The 13,325-nt window shown below is 38.3% G+C and overlaps 1 protein-coding gene across 8 annotated transcripts in view; it reads right to left on the bottom strand.

Annotated features, from left to right (window-relative positions):
• Positions 1–13,325, bottom strand: part of LOC150107493 (jouberin-like) — a 422,644-nt gene that overhangs the window by 259,346 nt on the left and 149,973 nt on the right. For all 8 annotated transcript variants that reach the window (XM_090391911.1, XM_090391912.1, XM_090391908.1 and 5 more), the window contains one exon: positions 9,285–9,380. In XM_090391911.1, coding sequence (XP_090248037.1) covers positions 9,285–9,380 — 96 coding nt within the window. The remainder of the gene's footprint in view (positions 1–9,284; positions 9,381–13,325) is intronic.

The following is a 13,325-nucleotide window of genomic DNA, read 5'->3' as shown; positions in this document are numbered from 1 at the left end:
ATGTGACTGATTTAAAGTAATGCTTCTGTTTAAATTAAGGAATATTACATCCCATACTGTTTCATAGCCGAATAAGAAACTCAAAGAGTTTCATGCTGAATATAGAACCTATATAAGTTCGGCGAGTCCAAGCGTAAGCAAATACCTGGATAGTCCATGTGGTAGTGCAACATGGGGCAACTCATAGCAAGGGTGGAGCAAGCTCCGATCACTGTTCTTGGTATTTACTCATATAATGTGAATAAGAAAGAATAAGAAACTCTTTGAGTTTTTTATTCGGCTATGCAACAATATGGGATGTAATATCTCTTAACTTAAATAATTTCAAGTCGCCGAATTGAAGCCTTTGGCTCTTCATATAATTAGTAATATGCTTCTGTTTTCTTTTTAATCCCATTAGTTGGGTTATATTTCAGAAGTTGATAGGTTCTTTTTGTGCGAGATATTCATTTTTTCTGGGTAAGTTGTTCAGTTTAAAATAATCATGCACTGCCTCTATCGGATCTAGTAATTTCAATCTCCTGATTTGCTTTTAAACATTTTGCAGCTGCCAATTTAGTTTTGGTCAAGTTGCTAGTTACTGCTTTAGTGTTGTTTAAAATATTACATGTTTCTAATCATATTTTCAGCATTTCAGCTATGGTAGTTGGGAGAAATCTTACATTCTTTCAATTAAGGAATATACATATTTTTTCCCAAACTAGAGGTTAGGCCAGTAGAATAACAGTTGATCAAATCATGTCACTTTGGTGAACTGTATGAAATGTAATATAGTTTGTCTTTGTATATATATATTTGCATACCCCACACAATGACCTTCATATGAAGGTTGAAGCTTCAGGAAATTACAGTAATTATTCCTAACATGATTGCAGTTCCATAATTTACCAAAATGAATGCTGATTACCAATAACACTAAAGGAAAGGATACAAATTAAGGAGTAGTGGCCTTAGTACAGAACCCTGGGATACTTGACTAATCAATCTCATTTACGTTGATTCCACTCCACCATATGCCACCCTCTGATGTCTGTCAGTCAGCCCCTCCATCCATGCCCCCAGCCTATTATTCATTCCCATTTGTGCCAACTTAACCACCATTGCAGAGATAGCAATTGGTCTATAATTAATTCTGCTTCTGTCTTGAAGTCACTTGTATGTAAAGGAATTATCTTATCCTGTTTCCACTCCCTTGAAACCTTGCCAAAGCTGAGACATGGATTAAACGACTTCGTCAGAGGCATTACCAGTTCCTTGCACACTCTCATACCACATGAGTCGACATACCATCCAAGTCCACTGTTGTATTCACATTGATATTTGTCAATATACTCAGTATCTTCAATTTGTCTACCTCAATTCTCACATCAGTCTCTATCACATCAGTAACTGCAAAGTCAGCAACTTGGATAATATATCCCTGCAAAGTATTCACTTAGTAACTCAACTATTTCTTCTGTTTCTGACCATCAGCACTGAGCAGCATTATATCTTTCCATAATCATTCTTTCTCTTACTTGCTATGTAGCAAAAAACGTTTTTGGATTTATTCTGGCCTGATTAACTAATTTCTTTCAAACTTTGCTTCACATGTACTAATGACATTCATTCCATGTAGTTTCTTATGCCATAGTTACTTTCCCCAGTTGGAGGTAGAGCTACTGTAGTTATAGACAGATCATCTGATGCTATTAGCAGATCCAACACTTTCAAACTCCTGGGCCCCCTGCATCACGTGCTGTTTCATGTAAATATCCCTTAGTAACTGTATAAATTTCCTTTCCATTTTGTCATATGTCCCCTTCTTCTTCTTCCAAACTATATCCTCCACATAGTTGAAGTCACCCATGCTGTTTGCACTCACTGTGCTAATCTTCCAATGTATGTTGCCCACATCTTCTGGATTCCCAAGTCTATGGCAGCAACCAACAATATATTTTGTTCTATTGGCCTTTAATCTCACACCAGACAGCTTCAAATAAACCATTTCCATTGGATCTACCATCTTCCTTAACTTTTATTTTTGTTGGTTGAAGTTCTTCAGCTATCATTAATAATATCCCTCTTCTTGTCCTATTTCCTCTATCTTCTCTGAAAATACAATATCCATTATATTCTATCCCTGTAACTACATCATTCTCTGACAACCAAGTTTCGCTGATGCAAATAATTTTTGGCCAAGTTGAGCTGACCAATGTCAAAAACTCTGCTCTCCTTTATTTTTGATACTTCCTCGTGTACATGCATTTCAACATCCTCTTGGTCCCACAATTACCCTTACATAATGTAAGAGTAATTGTGGGTTTCTTGCCCATTCAGATTCATTACCTGCCCATTCAGATTCAAAGCCTGGAAACTGCACTAGCTCTTCACAATCATTCCCACACTCATCTATCTGAGGGGGGGGGGGAAAGAAACGGCTAGACACATGCTTCATTTCTTAACCCCTAATATCTCTATTTTCCTTAGCCTTGCACTTCAAAACTCTCACTGAGAGTTTGGAGGTGTAAGGCAAAACCATTTAAGTACAGTCCATCAGACATATATATAGGTCCTTTCATCCATCAAATTCACTCCACACATCTATAAACTGCACATTCCATTCCTTCTGTACAATGAGTCAATGAGAAGACTCAATTCTCTCCTATCATACTGAGGCACCAGACTCACAATCTTTACTTTCTTACTCTTCATTTTTGCTTCTTTTTCTAACAACTCTTTCATATCCTCTCTCATTGCATATTTCTCACCTTTCAAATCATTTGTGCCTGCCAGAACAATTAATTCGTTCACTTCTTTCTTCTGCAAACTCACAGCTTCACTAACTTCCTTTATCTTCACACCTGGGAAGCATGCTTTCATTACCTTCTCATTAAGCATACCTCTTATCACTGAATCCCCATGCAATGCTACCTTTTTTTCTCCCTGTTTCTCATACTTTTATACTTTTCCCATTCACTTTTTCCTTCATTCTCCCTCCAGCTGTACTACACATCAATCATTTCTCTAGTTGCTCGAGCCCACATTTTGTCCTGAGAAGGGGGTCTATGTAAGTGTGCAATTTCTTTCTGCACTGGCATCTCATCATCAACATTATTACTTTCAGCCACTTCCTTCCAACTCTCATTCATATTTCATGCACTATCATTCATTGCTTCTGCTACATTCTCCACAATCCCATCTTATATCCTTAATATCAGTCACTTCATTTTTCCACTTCCGACACAACTTGCATTTCTTGCATTAATTACAAAACATTTCTGACAAACATTTTCTCTATTCTTGCTCTCATACCAGAAACCATTCACTCCCAGCAATGAATACATTAAACACACACTACACTGTACTAAATCCTGCATATTAATATCATTCAAACATCAATGTCTTGGTCACCATATTTTTCATAAGGATCAGTGCCATAATATGAAATTGCTTTTGAAATAATAATGCGTAATAATAGTCATGAATAAACATCACACTTAATAACACAGTCAAAAATAAAGAAAATACCACCAATTATATTTAACAATATTGCCAATATTCACTAAAAATAAGAACTTATCTGAGAAACACGTGTATGGCAGCCACTACTAAGGATGATACTAGTGATCTCTCCAAGGCATAATAATTTATATATAATTTGGTGTCCCTGGTATTCTCTCCAGATCAGAGGTTGCCTGATATCACTTTTTAGAGCAAATTGGGACTTGTCTGCAAACAATATTAACCCCCATTAGTCTTGGGTCCAATTGACATGGAGTCTACCCTATGGCATGAGGGACAGGAACATGCATTGTCTAGCATACACACCACCTTTTGTGAAACTTTCTGCACACAGTGGAGACATGCTCAATAGGATTAAGGTCAGGAAATTTGGCTGGCCAATCCATGCATATAATGGTGTATTCTTGAAGATATTGATCCACGAGCTTCATTCGATGAGGACGAGCATCATTGTCTTGTAGGATAAATGTCTCCCTATTGCACTCATATACAGACAAATACAGGGATCCAGGATTTCATCGACTTCATCTCTATAAGTTGCAGCATTCATGGTTCTGCTATGAAGCACATACAGTTTATGCATCCATCTAATGAGATGCTTCCCTAAATCATCACACCATAAATGAACCTTTCAAGAATATTACAGGAATGATGACATATCCCTGGTTCTCTCCAGATCAGAGTACACCTGATATCACTTTTTAGAGCAAATTGGGACTTATCTATAAACAATACTAACCCCCATTGGTCTCGAGTCCAGTTGACTTGGAGCCTGCCCCATTTCAAACATTCCCTCCTATCTAGCATATAGACCACCTTTATGAAGCCTTCTGCACACAGTGGTAACAGATACAATGTTCCTAGCAGATGAGAGGTCAGATCATAACTGATTTGAAGTAATACTCCTGTTCTGGTAAGCAGATAATCAGATGTCGATATTGATCACTTACTGCAGTTGCAGCCCATTGCCTTCCTTCACTGTATTTCTGGGATGCCATTTGTGACTGTTGGAATCGGTTCCACAGTCTGTAAACTGCAGAATGAGACATGCGATCATCTGGCTACTTCTTCCTGACTTTGGTGGCCTTTAGTCTTACAATAGCTCACCACCTGAATTCATTGGGCAAATGCATTCAAGAATTTTGCTATCATGAAATGTCTTGTTCTCACTCCAGACATAAAATGGAAAACCAGTCCAAATATGCCCACTTTTATGCCACGGCTCACTATATGCCACTCATTAATATACAATAACGAGACTCAGCGTCCCTTTTTACATGTCCCCCCCACACCAAATTATTATTATAATACGGGCACCTCCACGGAGTCTGAAAAATCATCGTGAGAGACCAAATCTATCATACTTCTCCTTGAACCCATTAACAGACAAAGCACTCACAACTGACTCTGGTCATTCTACTCATTCACCACTCTCCAAGCAAAAAATCCAGTCCTCACACACCCCTACTGACCACACCTTTATTCAACTTCCAGGGATGACCCTTGTTCTGGTCCCCTCTAGCAAGTGTTGAAACATTTCCCCTGCATCAATCCTATAAAAACTCTTTAAGCAACTTAAATGTTTCTATCATATCAGTTCATTTCTCCTATCAACCAACTTCTGCAATCCACACACCATCATAGGGGAGCATTCCACAGGGCACTCACCATCTTGGTCACTCACCTCTGCATCCTCTCCACAGCTTCCTCATCCCCAAGAAACCCAGGGAACGAGACCTGAGCAGAGTAATCCAGATGTGGGCATATCAAGGCCTTATAAAGTGGAATTACAACTTCCTTATCTCTACTTGTTAATGTGTTCTTCACTAGCCAAGTAATCTTATGGGCAAACTTAGCAATATGTCCTCTAAACTTTAACTCTCTGTCTACCACCATCCCTAAATCTCTAGCTTCATCTATTTCCTGGAGTACAGTGCCATCAATGTGATACACAGCTTGTAATCTATTTATCCCAAAATGCATAACTTTACATTAATCGACATTAAACTGATAGCCATTAACTTTTGCCCATAGAAAGTCTATTTAAATCGTCCTGCAAGCTCTCCACATCACCCTGATTAACTATTATTCTAACTAATTTTGCATCATCATCATCAAACAACTGAATATTTCCCTTCAGGTTATTTCCAATATCATTTATCATCATCATCATCAAATTCCTGCCATGTACCCTCAAGGGGTGTACAGGATAAAAAATTACATCATTACTAACTTCCTATCTACAATTTTCCTCCAAATCAGTCTATTACTTGTCAAGACTCCAACATTATCATATCTCATATTTCTATCGTCTAAGGCACTTTGTACCGTATCAATCCACCTATATCTTGGTCTTCCTCTGGGTCATTTTCCTGCCAACCTGGCAGAGAACACTTGTTTTGCTAATCTTTCTTTGCCCATTCTGTTTAAGTGACCATACCACCTGAGATTAGCTCTGCTAACGCATTCCTGGATTTGTACATAAATATCATTTATGTACAAATTAAACAGCAATGGTCCCAGCACTGAGCCTTGTGGCACACCACTAGTCACTTGTTTTCACCTCGCTTTTGCCCCCTCCATATCCTACTTTTATATCTGTACAGCAGCTACCCTTTTATCCACTTAACTAGTGTCATATCCAACCCCATTTGTTCTAATTTGTGTAACAGTGTTCCATGTGCCTTTGCAAAATCATCGTGTAGCCATTTCCTTGATCCAACTCAAATGTTACTCTGTTATAAAAAGTTAGTAAATTACTAAGGCAAGATCGACCCTTCACAAAGCCATATTGACCCTCATACAGTATCATATTTTTATCTACCCATTCTTGAATCCTCTTTTTTACTAATTTTTCCCCCATGCCTGAGATACTGATTGATCTATAATTTTTTAGTGTAGTCTTAGACATTCCCTTATGCAAAAGAATAATTTTCTCTTTTTTACTAATTTTTCCCCCATGCCTGAGATACTGATTGATCTATAATTTTTTAGTGTAGTCTTAGACATTCCCTTATGCAAAAGAATAATTTTGCCCTCTTTCCATTCTCTTGGAACTCTACCAGAGCTGAGACTTAAATTAAACAGCTTAGTCAAAGGCATTGCCAGTTCACTAATCCCACAGCTGTATTTACATTGAGATTCTGCAATATCCTAAGAACCTTCAATTCATCCACCTCTGTTCCCACATTAGTATCTATCGCATAGTTTGAAGCAGTAACCTCACTAGGAAGATATACACTTGCAAAGTGGTAACTCAACACTCAGTAACTCAATAATTTTATCCATTTCTATCTCCTCATTATCACCATCATTCATTAAGGTTAATTTTTCATAGCCATTCTTTCTCTTACTTTCCACATAATGAAAGACCTCTTTGGGATTTCCTTTGGCCTGCTTGGCTAAATTCTTCTTATAATCTGATTTTGCCTTCTTCGCCATGCTGGTCACCTTTCTTGCCTGAGCCATGTACTGTTTGTGAGTTTGATGGTCACCTTTCTCTTTACATACCCTCCACAGCATTTTCTTCTTCTACAGCTCATGTTTAATGATATTACTCATCCATCTAACTCCTACCCAATTAACCCTCCTTCCCTAGGTATACAGTTTAATACTGCTTCCTCTAGATGACCCTAACTATATCCCATGCACTACTAACATCTTTACTGCAGTTTTATGCCATGGTCCAGATTTAAGCTTCTTCCTAAGCATGTCATAATCACCTGCCTTTTAGTTCTACAAATACCCCTTCTTGATAGAATATATTCCACATGTTTTACAATCTCCCAAGTCAAGACTGCATGATCACTTTTGCCAATTGGAGGCAATGTTGTCACCTTGGTTATGGATAGCTCTTCTGATCCTATGACCATGTCCAATACTCTCTCCTACCCCTAGTTCCCTCCATCACATGTTACCTTAAGTAATTATCTCTTTGCAGGTGTATAAATTCTATTTCCTTCCTGCCAATGTGATCTTTCTTCCTTCCAGTCTATATCTCCATAGTTGAAGTTCCCCATAATAAACACTCAACCTATACTCATCGTATTAATTTGGCAATTAATACAATGAACACCAGATTGCTTCAAATGAACAGCCACCCTCCCACCTGTCTCCTATTCTTTTTGGTTGCAATTCAACTGCTAACATCAGCAGTACTCCTCCCCATCCTATCTTCTTTATCTTCCCTGAAAATACTAAACCCTTCACATTCAATCCCTGTAACTGCACGTCATCTGCTGTTAGCCAAGTCTCACTAATGCCTATAACTTTTGGTGAGGTTGCACTAACAAATAGCAAAAACTCCTCCCTCTTGTTCATGATACTTTTAGCATTAGTATATAGAAACAGGAACATCCCTTTATTCTCCACTCACCTTTACTTTCTGAATTGACTATGCTATTCAATATTTTTGCTCGAGAGACTAGATAGATTCCTAACTTGGTCATTTTCACACTCACTCGCTTCATGGGTGCATTCACACAAACTCACTACTTGCTTCCACTCTAATTGCTTAAGTTTACCTGAATTTGCACGTCAGCATGCTCAGTGAACAAAGCTCTCTCCAGACACATAACACTGAAACCATTCAGATGCAGTCCATCCGCATTGTACAAATCCTTCTTTCCATCAAACAGAGACCACAGATCCACAAATTCTACATCATTCCTTTTGCACAATCTGTAGATTGTGCAAAAGGAATTGACTATCACTGGCTATCAATGCCCTCCTCCTCCTCAGTTTGCCTCTATCATAGCATGGTAGGAGACTTACAATCTTCACCTTCTTCCTCTTCAATTTTGCCTCTTCTAACAACTCCTATATATTCTTCCTCATATAATACTTCTCACCTCTCAAATGATTAGTAACAACCGAGACAATCATTTCCTTCGACTTATCTTTTTGCATCTGGATGACATTCATGATGGCATTCAAAAATTCGCGATATTAGCCGCATGGCTAATATCACGAATTTCTCCCAGGAAACACATGAAATGGATATATTGATATCAATTTCATTCTCCTCTATTTTCGCGGCTGCACGTTCAACATTATTAACATCATTTTCCATCTTATCGTCAGTATTTGTTGTGTTCTCGTCACCTAACAGACACTCAATTTTAAAACACTTAATACATACTCTCCCCTCCAATTTCAATTTCCTTCCACATATTATTTAATTTTCTCGACGGATACATTTCGCATACACTGCACTGTACTGAATAATATCCTGCAAATTCAAATTGCTGGACAACGTGGTCTTTGCCACCACTGTTGCCATGCCGACAATATCACAATAAAAGTGCTATAAGAAGGGTTTGAGGTCATATTGTGAGTGGTCATGTAATTTAGTGTTAATGTGAATAAGCAATTTTTATCTGTTTTATTGTGTTTTTTCATCAGAAAATTAGAATATTATAGTATATAATAATATTCTCTTTGTTCCTAATTTATGGAACAAAGAAAAAAAGTAATAATAACTATTGACTATTATCTTAATAATAACTATTATAGTATGCCTTCGCAAACAGAAAATAATTTAAAAAATGCTACCAAAATGAAAAGAAGCAATTTGCAATTTTTTTAAACTAATCAAAAAGATAGTAATGGTGGTGGGAAAACAACTGTGACACAGAACTATGAGTTTTTGAACCAGATTTATATTTTGGCTTAATAAACATCTCTGATATCATATCACTTAGTATACATTTAACATTTTTAATTTTAATCTCAATATATAACCAATTTCAACTCTAATAATTAGGCAGTAAATTATATACTTTTTATGTTTAAAATTGAATGGCTGAGTCATAACAGGTAGAATATAATCGACTCCATCCCACTGATTTTCATAGAATGACGTCACAGGCCTGTCTCTGAAAAAAATATAATTTAGCATTATAAGAAAAATGTAATAAAAAAAATTTAAAATATTGTAAATGCTGACTGGTGTGGTGTGTGACATCTTTATAATAAAGTAAAACAGCAAAATATCAAAAAAGTAAAAGGTAGCACGAGAGGTGGCAAAAACTGTTATTCTGAATTATATCAATCAATATTACTTAGCTATAAAAAAAATAACTAAATTTAAGAACCACAGATTGACGAAGTAGTAATTTATTGAATTATCCTGTCTGCTTTGAACATTTAGGCAAGGCTGGTTGGTTAATTAATGTAATAAGGAATTTACATGATCTCTTTTGTTGTGTTGGACTGAAGGTACAGAAACAAAGAAGGATGAATGAGAATGAAAGTGAGAAGAGCGGGTCGAGAGTTAGAAAGTTAGAAAGATTGAATGATAGAGAGAATGTGTTGCGAGATTCGGAAGTTGAACTGGATTGGATGAAGCAAGAAATGAAATGGACGCGGAATGAAATTAAGAGAATTCAGGTCAAAACTATTAAAATAAATCATGATGGCATGAAAGAGTTAACGAAAGATGAGCGAGAGGCGTTGTATGGCGAATCCATTATTAAAGGTGTGCTAGAGGATAGAATGCACAAGGTATGTTTTCCAGGAGGTAAAATGAGTTATTAATTGGTACAAATGATTTGAGAGATTGGTCAGAATGTATATCAGGAGGCTGCTTGGAAAGATAAAAGAGAATAGTGTGACAGGAAGGGTAGTTAGGGTGTTGCCTAGGTATGACTGTGGTGAAATGAGGAAGAGAGCAAGGATTATGAATGATATACTGGCTGAAATGTGTGAGGAGATGGGAGTACAGTTTGTTAATGTGTGGAATGAGTTTGAGGGACGAAGTGAGCTGTACAGGAGCGATGGACTGCATTTGAGTGGTTATGGTGTGAGTCCCTTGGAGAAACTGCTGCTGGAAGGTAGAGAAGCGAATAGAGGGATTGAATAAGATTGAGAGGGGAGTGATGTGGAAGAGCAGGAGAGTAAGACAGGAGAGATTGAAGAAGTGGATATGAATGGGGAAGTGAGTGGTATGAGTATAGAAAATGAGAGAATGGGTGTGCAAGAGGAGCAGGGAAACGAGGAGGGTGGACAGGGGTACACAGCGTGAGAAAGGTGGATGCTCCAAAAGGAGGTGAGAGCATGTGTAGGCAGGAAAGGAATGGGATGATCACAGATCAAGAGGAAACAGTTGGAATTGAAAAGGGTTCTAAAATGAAGAAGCAGAAATGAAAATGGCCCCAGTCTAGAATGGAGAGATCACATTGAGTGAGTGGTATCAGTGGAACAAGCTGTAGATCCAGAAATGAGCTGTTGTGTTTGTATACCAATGCTAGAAGTATAAGAAACATGGCTGATGAAATGGTTGCACTAATTGTGTCTGTTCCCCCAAAGATTGTTGGAATAAGTGAGACATGGTTGAAAGAGGATGGCATCCTGACAGGAATAGAGATGGAAGGGTATGATGTGTTTCGTGAGGATAGAAGGGGTAAAAAGGGGGGGTTAAAGGTCTTAGATTTGGTCATCTCATCAGAGGATGTAGTTATAAATGAGGTGTCAAATCATCCACCAATTGGTGAGAGTGACCATGAGGTGATTACCTGGGTGGTTGCCAGCAGTGCGAGAACCCCTGTGAGAAAAGGGTATATGTGGAACTACAAGGGGGGGGGTGATTATGAAGAGCTCAGGAGACAGCTTGCGGGTGCAGCATGGAATGAGGAGTTAGCTGGAAAAGAGATCAATGCAGCTTGGGAGATTTTCAAAAACTGTTTAGTAGATGCAATGTCTAAATGTATTCCAAGGGTGTGAAGGTTAAATAAGGTGGGTGTGAGATGAAAGAATAAAGAGATTAAGCATGTGATACAGAGAAAAAGGGCATTGTGGAGGCAGAATAAGAGAAGTGGAAGTAACCAATTTCATGAGGTCTACAAAGACCAGGCAAGGAGGGTGACTTGATTTGTAAGAGTAGCCAAAGAGAGAGGTATGAACAGCAGTTAGCTAATGAAGCCAAAAAGAATCCTAGGGAGTTCTTTCGATATGTAGCCAGCAAAAGAAAGAATGATTACGGAAGGATGACATTGACTGGAAAAATAGTATAAAGACAGCTGTTGCAGAATCAATCTTGTGAATGTGACTTCATGGAGAGATTGAGAGCAGTTGATGAGGAGGAGGAGAGACTGACTGTAAGTGAGCACGAGGTGTTTGGGGAGTTGAGTAAACTAGATGTAAATAAGGCTGTGGGACTTGATAATATATCACTGCATATTCTGAAGGAATGTGCCAGGGAGATGACACGCCTTGACATATTTTTTTAATACGAGTCTTGCACTTGGTCAAGTTCCTAAGGAGTGGAAGGAGGGCTAGATTGTGCCACTTCATAAAGGAGGTGATTGAACTCAAGCATTAAACTATAGGCCTATCTGTGTGTCAGGTGTTGTGGTTTAGTTGTTGGAGAAGCTAGTGAGAACTAGGATCCAGAGTTAGGTAGACAACAGTGGTATTATCTCTGATGGACAGCATGGATTTGCCAAAGGGAAGCCATGTTTTAGTAATCTACTTACTTATTACAATAAAGTGACTGCTTCCTTTGACAGAGGAGAAGGATACACAGTAATATACTTGGATTTTGCAAAGGTTTTTGATAGATTATTGCATGATAAGTTGACAGTCAAACAAGAGCAGATGGGGTTGGATATTAGATTAGTGCGTTGGATTGGAGACTGGCTAGCTGATAGGTATCAACAAGTTGTCTATGGGGGTGCGATATCCAGGAAAAGGAAAGTCACTAGTGGAGTGCCTCAGGGGTCTGTTTTAGGGCCATTACTGTTTAACTTGTACATTAATGATATTGGCGAAGATTTGGATGGAGATATTCAGTTGTTTGCAGATGATGCAAAGTTGGGATGAACCATAAAGAGTAGTGAAGATGTTGTGGCCTTGCAAGAAGACTTGAATGAATTGAGTGATTGGGCACGGAAATGGGGGATGTGAGTTCAATGTTGCAAAATGTAAGGTTTTAAAATTTGGAAAACAAAGATGGGATGTAGAATTTATGCTTGGTGAGAATATATTGCTGGAGGTAGAGGAAATAAGAGATCTTGGGGGGGGGGGTGATAGTGGATAAGGAGCTAAAATTTAGGGTGACACATCGCCAAAATTGTGAAGACAACACAAAGGCTTCTGGGAATGATGCAGAGGACACTGATATGTAGAAGTAGGGAGATTCTTGTTCTGTTGTATAAGGCTTTGATTAGACCACACATGGACTATTGTGCCCAGATTTGGTCACCGGTTTTCAGAAGGATGTAGAGATGTTGGAAAAGGTCCAAAGGTGACTGACTAAGGTAGTTTCTGACCTCAGGAATGTTGAGTATGAGGAAAGATTAAGAAGATGTAATTTTCAGAGTCTGGTGGAGAGGAGAAAGAGGGGGAGATATGATAGAGACCTACAAGTTGGTAAGGGGTTGTTATAAGATCAATGGTGGAGAAGTTCTACAGAGAATAGTGGGAGATCAGGGGAGAACCAGGGGTCATCCCTGGAAACTGTATAAAGAGGGTGTGAGTAGGAGAGTGAGAGGCAGGTTTTTTTCGTGCAGAGTTGTGAATGATTGGAATGCCTTGACTAAGAGTGTGGTGTCTGCATGGAGTTTGAGTGTGTTTAAGACACGGTATGATGAGATGTGTGTGTGATAAAAGGACCTCCCAGATGAGTCTTGGGGTAATAATAATAATAATCTTTACATTAACAAAAAAGGAAATGGCATGCACTTCTGCTTACTGAAGGTAGCAATCAAAAGGTAGCTAATGTCAGAAGCATCAGGAATAAGGGTTATGAATTTCTAGCATTGGTTAACTTCACTTGGCCAAAAAATGTAGGTATTAGTCAGACTTGGTTGATGGGTGAGAGG

Source organism: Typopeltis vanoorti, chromosome 4 (genome assembly GCF_054136105.1).
Source record: "Typopeltis vanoorti isolate ZY-2024b chromosome 4, IOZ_Tvanoo_1.0, whole genome shotgun sequence".
NCBI lineage: Eukaryota > Metazoa > Arthropoda > Arachnida > Uropygi > Thelyphonidae > Typopeltis > Typopeltis vanoorti.
Note: the sequence above shows the minus strand (reverse complement) of the source record. Positions and strands in the feature narration are given on the sequence as shown.